Source organism: Peromyscus leucopus, chromosome 22, assembly GCF_004664715.2.
Source record: "Peromyscus leucopus breed LL Stock chromosome 22, UCI_PerLeu_2.1, whole genome shotgun sequence".
NCBI classification, from domain to species: Eukaryota; Metazoa; Chordata; class Mammalia; order Rodentia; family Cricetidae; genus Peromyscus; species Peromyscus leucopus.
The window spans coordinates 2,130,047-2,140,253 of NC_051081.1; the positions used below are offsets into that span (position 1 = coordinate 2,130,047).

The 10,207-nt window shown below is 51.3% G+C and overlaps 1 protein-coding gene across 1 annotated transcript; it reads left to right on the forward strand.

Annotated features, from left to right (window-relative positions):
• Positions 1-1,403: 1,403 nt before the first annotated feature.
• On the forward strand, positions 1,404-9,964 carry LOC114688170 (zinc finger protein 77-like). The gene is given in 4 exon segments (XM_028862795.2): positions 1,404-1,958; positions 3,042-3,217; positions 8,288-8,762; positions 8,764-9,964. Coding segments are annotated over 3 exon segments (1,524 nt in total). The 5' UTR covers positions 1,404-1,958; positions 3,042-3,110; the 3' UTR covers positions 9,706-9,964.
• The last annotated feature ends 243 nt before the right edge of the window (positions 9,965-10,207 follow it).

Sequence of the window (10,207 nt, forward strand, 5' to 3'; positions counted from 1 at the left end):
GGGGAGCCCAGGGGCCTCCAGGTTAGCCCAGTCGCAGAGATCACGTGCCAGCAAAGGGCTGTCAATCAAGGCTCCAGGGGCGGGCCGAGGGAAGTCTGGTTCGGAGCTGAGCCCGGCACCTGTCCGTCAGGCCGCGGAGGGCGGGTCCCGGGGGAGCCACCCAATCACAGTGCAGTGTAGCCCGAGGCCAATCGGGGGCGGGGCGCCGCGGCTGCCGCTATCAATCTCTGCACGCACCGCTGCCCCGGCCCGGGCCACGCGGAGGCTGGTGAGTGGGCCGTGGGGGGCTGGGGAGACGCGGCCCCCGTGGCCAGGAGGCGGCCCGGAGGCCACTGTGCGGGACCAGGGGGTGGGGAAACCGGGCCGAACCCTCCCGACACGCGGCAAAATCGAATGTGTGCCGTGCAGCCCAGCAGCGGCAAATCCGAGGCAGTGGGATTGCCACAAGTTGGAGGCCGGCCTGGGCCACAAGAATAAATGACTGGGGGGAGTTGGACTTCGGGGTCAGGGGGCTTTGCTCACAAGGACGGGCTTCCGGCCACGGAGGTGGTGTGGGAGGACGGACACGGATTTGATGGTTACGCTCGCCAGCCAGGGCCGGCAGGGGCTGCAGCCCACACCGCGACCTGCCACCAGCCTGTCGTCGGAAGCAGCCCCGGGGCCGAGAGCAGGCGGGAAGGACGGACGCCATCGGCTGGGTGACCACGGGACAGCCCGGTCCAGGTGAACACTGCAGACAAGTGCTCCAAACACAGAGGACTGGAGGTGGACGTGGAGGAGCTGACTGACCCTGTCCCGGACCGCTCATCGGCTTGTGGGAGGTCACCTCCAGGGCAAGGGGCTGCAGCACTTCCCCTGACCCCTACTGAGCACGGTGGTGCATCCAACTCTTCATCACCTAAGGAGGAAGGTGATCCACTCCCACCACGCCCCCAGCCCTCACTGGTGGGGGGTGGTTCTAGGCGGGCCTCCACCCTGACTAGGCTTCTCACCCTCTTTTTACTTTGAGACAGGTCCTTTCTGTGTGAGAGATAAGCACACCTTGCCTTTGTTGGGAGGCTGAAGAGACACTCAGGACTTACTGCACAGGGTCTGAGTTTGGTTCCTAGCATGCACACGGCGGCCATAGTTGCCTGAAAGTCCAGTTCTACGGGATCCAGCTCCCTCTTCTGCCCTCCATAGGCACCTGGGTTCAGGTGCACACACGCGCACACACACACACACACACACACACACACACACACGCACACACACACAGACACACACAAACACACACACACACACACAAACTTAATCTTTTGTTGCTGTTGTTTTCAAGACAGGGATTCTTTGTGTAGCCAGCCCTGGCTGTCCTGGAACTCTCACTGTAGATGGAGCTGGCCCAGAACTCAGAGATCCGCCTGCCTCTGCTTCCCTACTGTTAGGACTAAAGGCATGCGCCACCATGCCCGGTTAAATTTATTTATTTTAAAATTTGGAATCCATTTGAAAAGAGTCTGGCCAGCATCCGACAGCATGGAATACAAAGGCTCACTGAGGAAATAAGAATTAGGGGACATTTCACTGTGCTTTTAAAATTGATAATTTTGGAGTTTTGTTGTTGTTATTCTTTTTTGTGTGTGTGAGATAGGGTCTCTCATGTAGACCAGGCTGTCCTTGAACTCGCAGAGATCTGCCCAGTGCTAGGAACAAAGCTTTGGCCACTCGTAAGGGGGCCAGAGGTCGAGATCCTGTGTTTTCCTTCATACTCTGCTTTCCTAGGCCACCAACCAGCTCCCAAATCATGACACAGTGACTTATTGTCAGTTGTGAATGCTCCTCAGCCTAGCGTAGTTTCTGGTAGCTCCTTTAACTTAACCTGGTTGTTTTAATCTGCTTTTGCCTCAGGGCTTGTTACCTTCTGAGTATCCTGCTGTCACTGCTGCTCTGGCTGGCGGCTGCCTGACTTCTTGCCCCAGGTGCGTCCTTCCTCCCCTCCCTCCTCCTCCATCTCCTCCTCGTCCTCTCCACTTCTCCTCCATCTCCTCCTCCTCTCCTCCTTTTGTTCTCTCTCTCAAGCCTAGATCTCTCCTCCTATTTATTCTCTCTGCCAGCCCTGCCCATCCTTTCTCTGCCTGGCTATTGGCCGTTCAGCTCTTTATTAGACCATCAGGTACCCTAGACAGGCCAGGAGCAACAGCTTCACAGAGTTAAACAAACGCAACATACACAAAAGTAACGCACCTTTACACAGTTAAGTATTCTGCAGCAGGAACAAGTGTAGCACGCCTCTGCCTCATTAAATAACATCTACCGCATTAAAGTTTTAAGCTCATTTATTCTTGGCATCTTTGTGCAGGTCTAAGACGGTGGCTGTTTTCACCCCTTACCCATCCCCAGCCCTTGTGGGAGCACCAGATGACCATCAACTCCCCCTTTTTCTTTCTAAATAACTTATTTATTTTTATGTGCATTGGTGTCTTACCTGCATGTATGTCTGTTTAAAGGAATCAGGTCTCCTGGAACAGGAGTTCCAGACAGCTGTGAGCTGCCATGTGGTTGCTGGGAATTGAACCCAGGACCTCTGGAAGAGCAGCCACTGCTCCTAACCACTGAGCCATCTCTCCAGCCCACAGCTTGCTCTTTCTTTATGCTCCCCAACTTGTTTTCTGGGGCAGGGCACCCCTCTCCGTCCTCCTCTGTGCCGGGGACTGAACTCAGGTCCTCATATCTGAGTGGCAAGCACCTTACAGGTCGATCCGACTCTCCAGGCCCAACACTTGATTTCGTCTGCAGTTCTCAGTTCAATAAGTTTTGTCTGTGTGGGCATTCTAGCCATGTGAGGTCCCTTACGGGGCCCTCCCCTCCCCTCCCCTTCCCCCCTTCCATCCTCTCTCTCTCTGTTCCTCGATCTCTGTGCTAGCGATAGAGCTGAGGACCTCACTCACACGAGGCCAGGGCTCTCCCACCAAGCCACACTCTCCCACTCACAGTCCTGGGTGGGTCTGTGCCAGGAACAGCAGGGAGGCCCGTCTTTCCTCATTTTGCCATTTCTTCGTCAGAGTGGCGTTGGCGCTGTTTCAGATCCTTGCGGTGGAGGCGAAGACGGGTTGAGCCCATAGCAGCATCGCATGGAGAACAAACAATACCAACGAGTCGACGGCGACATCATCAAATACGCAGGCCGCCAAACCTATGACTCTGCAGACAGGCAGCAAGGCCAGGCCAGGCATCTGAGGTGAGGGCGCCCCGCGCCGAGGCGGGGAGATCTTAGGGCTTGTGCACCCGTGGGGCTTGCTGTCCAGTCTGCCGAATCAGGAGCGGAGCGTGACTGGGGAAGACTCCAGCTGTCTTTCCCCTCCACACACAGATTCATTTGCATCTGGACATGCAATCTTAGTAGATGTGAATGGACTCCAGGTGTGAGGGCAGTGTAGACTTGATGGTCAGCACACGTGTGGTGGTCTGTGGTGTCAAGTTGATCAGATGAAGCTGTAGCAAGACATCCCTAAAACTCCCTTCTGGATGTATCTGTGAGGGAGTTTCCAGAGGTGCCGGGTCATGTGGACACCAGTTGTCTTAATTAGGGCTTCTATTGCTGAGACCAAACACCATGTCCAAAAAGCTAGTTGGGGAGGAAAGGGTTTATCCGGCTCACACTTCCACATCACCGTTCATCACTAAAGGAACACAGGACAGGAACTCAAGCAGGGCAGGACCCCGGAGGCAGGAGCTGATGCAGAGGCCATGGAGGGGGCTGCTTACTGGCTTGTTCCCCATGTCTCAGCCTACTTTCTTACAGAACCCAGGACCACAGCCCAGGGGTGGCCCCACTCACCAGGGGCTGGGCCCTCCCCCATTGATCACTAACTGAGAAAATGCCTTACCGTGGATCTCATGGAGGCATTTCCTCAGCTGAGGCTCCTTCATCTCTGATGACTCCAGCTTGTGTTGGGTTGACACAAAACCAGCCAGTGCATCAGTTTATTAATCCCTTGATGGATTCAAAATGTAATGTCAGGAGGCCAGGAATGCTGCATATGCCCTTAGCCCCAGGACTCAAGAGACAGAGGCAGGTGAATGTTGGTAAGTTAGAGACCAGCCTGGTCTCCATAGCAAGTTCTAGGCCAACTAGGGCTATGTAGAGAGATCCTGTCTCCAAACACAAACCATATTTGTGTCTTCAAGGACTGAACTCAAGTTAGCCAGCAGGCTTGCCAGTGAGTGCCTTTATCCACTAAGCCGTCTCCTCGACATAATACAAGTATTTTTAAAAATTAAAAAATGCAAATGTGTGTGCACAGATATTTTCTTTCTTTTTTTTGTTGTTTGTTTTGTTTTGTTTTTTTTGAGACAGGGTCTCTTTGTGTAGTCCTGGCTGTCCTGGAACTCACTCTGTATTCCACACTGGCCTTGAACTCAGAGATCCATCTGCCTCTGCCACCATGCCCAGCCAAGAAAGTATTTTGTGAGTCTGGTAACAGTGTCACATATCTGAATCATAATTCATTTGGGTTTACTCTCAGGCCATAGATGCCAACATTCATTGCTGTGACGGAACAGCATTGGGAACATCTACGTCAGGCAGGACAGGTAGAGCTCTGGAGTGGCTCAGCAGATGAAGGTGATTGACATGTATGCCTGGCAACCTGAGTTTGATCCCTGGAATCCTTGTAAAGATGAAAGGGTGTCCCCTACATACCCATGATACCCCGGACTAGATTTTAAAAAATAGACACCAAGGCAGTGCTGAAAACGTGCCTAGTCTGTGACCGAGAGTCAACAGGCACCAATCAGTAGGCTGTGTGAAGTAGCACACAGCTGCGATTCAGAGCTCAGGAGACTGAGGCAGAGGCATACAGAGTTTGAGGCCACATAGCAGGCAAGACAGTTTTTGGTTTTTTATTTTGCTTTTGTTTTGAAACAGGGTTTCTCTGTGTAGCCCTGGCTGTCCTGGAACTCACTCTGTAGCCCAGGCTGGCCTCGAACTCACAGAGATCCGCCTGGCTCTGCCTTCCAAGTGCTGGGATTAAAGGCGTGCGCCACCACTGCCTGGCACAAGACACTATCTTAAACAAAACTGAACGTTGAAGTTATGTGTTGTAGCAATAATGCACGCATACTACCACCCGTTCACCATGTCCGAGCGAGGGGCTGTGGATCAAAAAACAGAGACAAAAGACAGCGGGTCATTCGCCTCAGCAGAATGCCGTTTATTGAAAGAGGGAGGAAACCTTAAATACAGGCTTACAGCACAATGGGAGAATCCCAGAGGGCAGAAGTTCGCTACAGAATGTTCTACATTCTTCCATCTAAGCTGTTAACGCCCAATATGCAGGATACACAAACAAGGAACTTCCCTTAAGCATTCAGGAGGGTGGATACCAGCAGGGAATTAGCATAGGGAGGACATCTGGTCAAGGTCAGCAAGCAGGCAACAGCCTTACTCAATATGGGAGGAGACCAGGGCCCTACAGGTCCCCCCTTTTTACTAAAAAATGAGCTTCTGACTTGGGTTGCATGGGACATCAGCAGGTCATCTTATCCGTTATGGAGACACCTGCCCAGGCCACACAGGTGCTCTGTCTTAGGTTGGTGAGCGCCCCCCCCAAGCATTACCGATCTGAATACTCATTATCATACAGACTCAACCACGTGAGCTGTGAACTGTTGCCAAAGATCTCAAAGTGGTGCTGGGCTTGCAATCTGTGCGACACAGAAAAGACCAACAGAAGTCCTAACCCACCCATAGCCAGGAGGCTAAAGGCAATTGAACCATTCCCTTCCTTCGAGCCTTATGCAAATTGGAGTCCTCATAAGATGGTATCATAAAGGCAAATGGAACTTGAGTTTTAAATTTTACAATTTACAAAGCCAATTGAAATGTATATAACTGTTGAATTAAATTTATCATGCCCAATAGAATGGAATATTAATTAACTGTAGTAGCTACTTTTGCTGCCAGGGTCTCCATTGTGCTAGCTGTAGTAACCAATTATAAAATAGCAATCCCAGAAACAATAGCAGCAGTGGCCATCACTGCTATAACAGCAACAGCAATGTCAGATTCTCTTCTGGAGCATGTGAGCATCATCTGTGTCTTAACTGCCACGGTCCACTGGCGTGGACACACCTCCAGGAACATGACCTGCCAAGGCCCATTTTTCTTGATCCCAGCATGACTTAAGCTGGCAGCCCTGCAAAAGAACAACTGAGAACCATAAAGAAAACAAAAACAAAACAAACAAACAAAAAACAGACAGCAAACAAGGAGCAGAACTAATGGTCTCATAATGGCTACATTCAGGCTCACAAATTTTAAGGTATCTTCAAAAGAGGCTAGATGAATTTCAGGAGGCCAATAAATGTTGCACAGAGCCACTCCTGAAAAGTAGGGTACTAAACCAGCTTGTTGCAAAATGTGAAAAGGCTCAGCTGGCATGCTATTAACAAATGGAGGTCAGTGGCCTTCAAGGTTATTCTTAATCTCCAAGGTATCTGGGTGACACATTCTCAAACATACTTGAAAGAGCAGTTACTATACATTACCTTCTGGAGAATCCAACCGTAAGTTCCTAGGCTTACATTAATGTTTGCCAAGGCTAGCCATATTGGGCTCTCAATCCCCATTGGCATCAGAAGGGGAGCGTTCTTCACGAAGGCCCAATAGGTCTCTGCCATGTTGGGATTCAGCAGCAGCCACAGGGCGCATTCAGCACTCAGGAACCCAAAGAGGAACCTCATTGTCCTGCGGAAAGTCACAAACAGATCCCCAGGCCCACACCAATACTGGATTGAGTCCCCTCCAAGTGCCAGAGGAAAGATCCTTCCATCACACCAGAGGATGATTTGCAACAGGAGCCCTCCAGTGCTTATCTGCAACAGATACTCCAGCAGAGTCCACCGATAAAAAATTTAAAGTATATAAAACAAGGGAAAGAATAGAATATGGGCTAGAGTTGAGACTACCCCTCAATGATGTGTGTCATTTTTTTAAATTGCATCCTGTTATATTTCCCAAGATGGTATGGATGACTCCTATTCCTCAGGCCCGTGTGGTATTTACTGATGGCACTTCACAGGGTTTTGCTGTGGTCGTTTCTGGTAACATAGTGAAGAGAATGAAAGTCCAGGGCACTTCTGCCCTGATGGCAGAGGTATCAGGCACTGTTGCTTGCTTTACAGATGTTTTCTGATGAGAGTGTAAATATTTATACTGATAGTCAATATGTGGCACAGGCCATTATGCCTTTGGAGACGACAGCCTACATACTATCCATTTTTCCCATTCATGAATATTTATTGCAAGTGCAAGGACTTATATGGTCCCGCTCACATAACCTTTATGTGGGCCACATTAGAGCTCATACTCAATTGCTTGGGCTTCTAAACAAAGGTAATCAGAGGACTGACGCCTTTACTCATATGGCTGTCACATTAGTTTGTTCTGCCTTTGAAAAGGATACTCACTTGCAACAACGTTATCATCTTAATGCTGGATCTCTTCATCATCATATGGGCATAACCCGGGAACAAGCCATTCATATAGTTAAATCGTGTCCTATTTGTGTTGAATTTTTACCTGTTCCTTATTTGGGAGTTAATGAGTTAATCCCTGAGGACTTTTACCTAATCATGTGTGACAGATGGACGTCACACACACGTGCCTTCCTTTGGAAAATTACAATATGTCCATGTGTCTATTGATACATATTCTCTAATTTTTGCTTCTGTCCATTCAGGGGAAACGGTTAAGGATGTAAAGAATCATTGTCTTCATGCTTTTGCTTACATGGGAGTGCCAAAATGCATAAAGACTGATAATGGTCCCACCTACAGCTACGGGATTTTCAAAATTCTATCAAGATTTTTCTATCGTTAATAAGACTGGTATTCCTTATAGTCCTCAAGGACAGGCTATAGTAGAACACTGCCATCATACCTTAAAAACATATTTTGCTAAAGTAAGAAGGGGGGACCTGTAGGGCCCTGGTCTCCTCCCATATTGAGTAAAGCCGTTGCTTGCTTGCCGACCTTGACCAGATGTCCTCCCTATGATAATTCCCTGCCGGTTTCCACCATTCTGAATGCTTAAGGGAAGTTCCTTGTCTGTGTATCCTGCACAATGGGTGTTAACAGCTTAGATGCAAGATTGTAAACATCAATAGTGAACTTCTGCCCTCTGGGATTCTCCCATTGTGCTGTAAGCATGTATTTAAGGTTTCCTCCCTCTTTTAATAAACAGCATTTGGCATTCGGCCGTGGTGAATGACTCGCTGTCTCTTGTCTCTTATTTTTTAACCCACAGCCCCTCGCTCGGACATGGTGAACAGGTATTGGTAACGCCGGTGTTACCACAACAAAGTGTCATCCCTCATGACCCCGTACCTGTCCTTCCTGCTTTGAATGGCGGTCCTTTAGTGGACAGACCCTGTGAACATGAAGGTGACTCCAGCCAGGCCGAGGCTCCCGCTGTGCCCTGTAGTGTCCCAGATGCAGGCGGACCGAGTGCAGGCACGAGGTCCAAGAAAGCCTCCAAGAACCAGAAAGTGCCTCTCGCTGGACCCGCGTCACCTCCCTGTGAGGGCTGTGGGAGTTGTCCTTCGTGCCAGCCCCCGCGGACGGAGCCTGAAGTCCAGGAGAGCGCCTGCAAGCGTCCGGACTCCAGGAAGAAATCTGAGAAAGGCAAACAGAGTCCTAGCAGGACAAAGATTCTGGAATGTAAACGATGTAGGACTGTGTTCTCCTGTCCCCGCGCCCTTAAGAGACATATGCGAAGTCACAAAGGGCGAGAAGCGTCACGCCTGTGACACCTGTGGGAAGACCTTCAGCTTCCACTCCTACCTCCAGCGGCACATGAGGACGCACACGGGGGAGCGGCCCTACGGGTGTGAGGAGTGTGGGAAAGCCTTCCGGTCCCCCTCCCACTTCCGGGAGCACATGAGGCTGCACAACGGAGAGGGCCTCCGCGAGTGTCCCAAGTGTGGGAAAGCCTTCACCTGCCAGTCGTCCTTCCGCGACCACATGAGGACGCACACCGGGGAGCTGCCGCACGTGTGCCAGCGCTGCGGCAAAGCCTTCTCCTGCTACTCCTCCCTCAGGGAGCACGGGAGGTCGCACAGCCAGGAGAAGCCCTACGAGTGCAAGGAGTGTGGCCGAGCCTTCCGCTACCCCGCGTCCCTGAGGGCGCACTCGAGGAAGCACGCCGGGCTCGAGTCCCTCCTGTGCGAGAAATGCGGGAAAACCTTCCGCGGCGAGGCCTACTTCCAGACGCACCTCAAGATGCACAGCGGGGCGCGGCCGTACGCGTGCGCGCAGTGCGGGAGGACCTTCGGCTTCTTCGCGTCCCTGCGCATCCACGTGGGGACCCACACCGGCGAGAGGCCCTATGAGTGCCCGCAGTGCGGGAAGGCCTTGGCCTCCCGGTCTTCGCTTCGTGAGCACGTCAGGACACACAGCAGCGAGAAGCCGTATGCCTGTGAGCTGTGTGACAAAGTCTTCAGTCACGCCCAGTATTTTAACAAGCACATGAAATCCCACAAGGACGGGAGGCCCTACCTGTGCAGCAGGTGTGGGAAGGCATACCGCTCTTCCTCGTCCCTCCGTGCACACATGAGGACACACACCGGGGAGAGACCCTACGAATGCAAGCAGTGTGGGAAAGCCTTCATGTCTCTCCCAGCCCTTCTAGGACACAGGAAAATTCATGCTAGAAAGAACACTTAAGAGGCCACCGCTGGAGTGTGGCCCAGTGATGGGGTGTCAGACACGCATAGCCCAGGGTCTTGGGCTCAGCCCACACAGATAGATCACCATGGGTGTGAAAAGTGTCTTCTGGTGAGTGGAGAAAAGCACACTGGGAAGAAACATCACGTGGAGGACCCAGGAAAACCCTGACTGTGTGACCTCATCTGTTCTCTTTCTTCTTCTTCTTCTTCTTCTTCTTCTTCTTCTTCTTCTTCTTCTTCTTCTTCTTCTTCTTCTTCTCCTCTCCTTCTCTCCTTCCTCTCTCCTCTCTTCTTCTTCTCTTCTTTTTTTGAGACAGGGTTTCTCTGTGTAGTTTTGGCTGTCCTGGATCTCGCTCTGTAGCCCAGGCTGGCCTCAAACTCACAGAGATCCGCCTGCCTCTGCCTCCCGAGTGCTGGGATTAAAGGCGTGCATCACCACCGCCTGACCCTCATCTTTTTTGTGAGACCTCAGAGGAGGCAGACATCCCTCACAAGCTCGC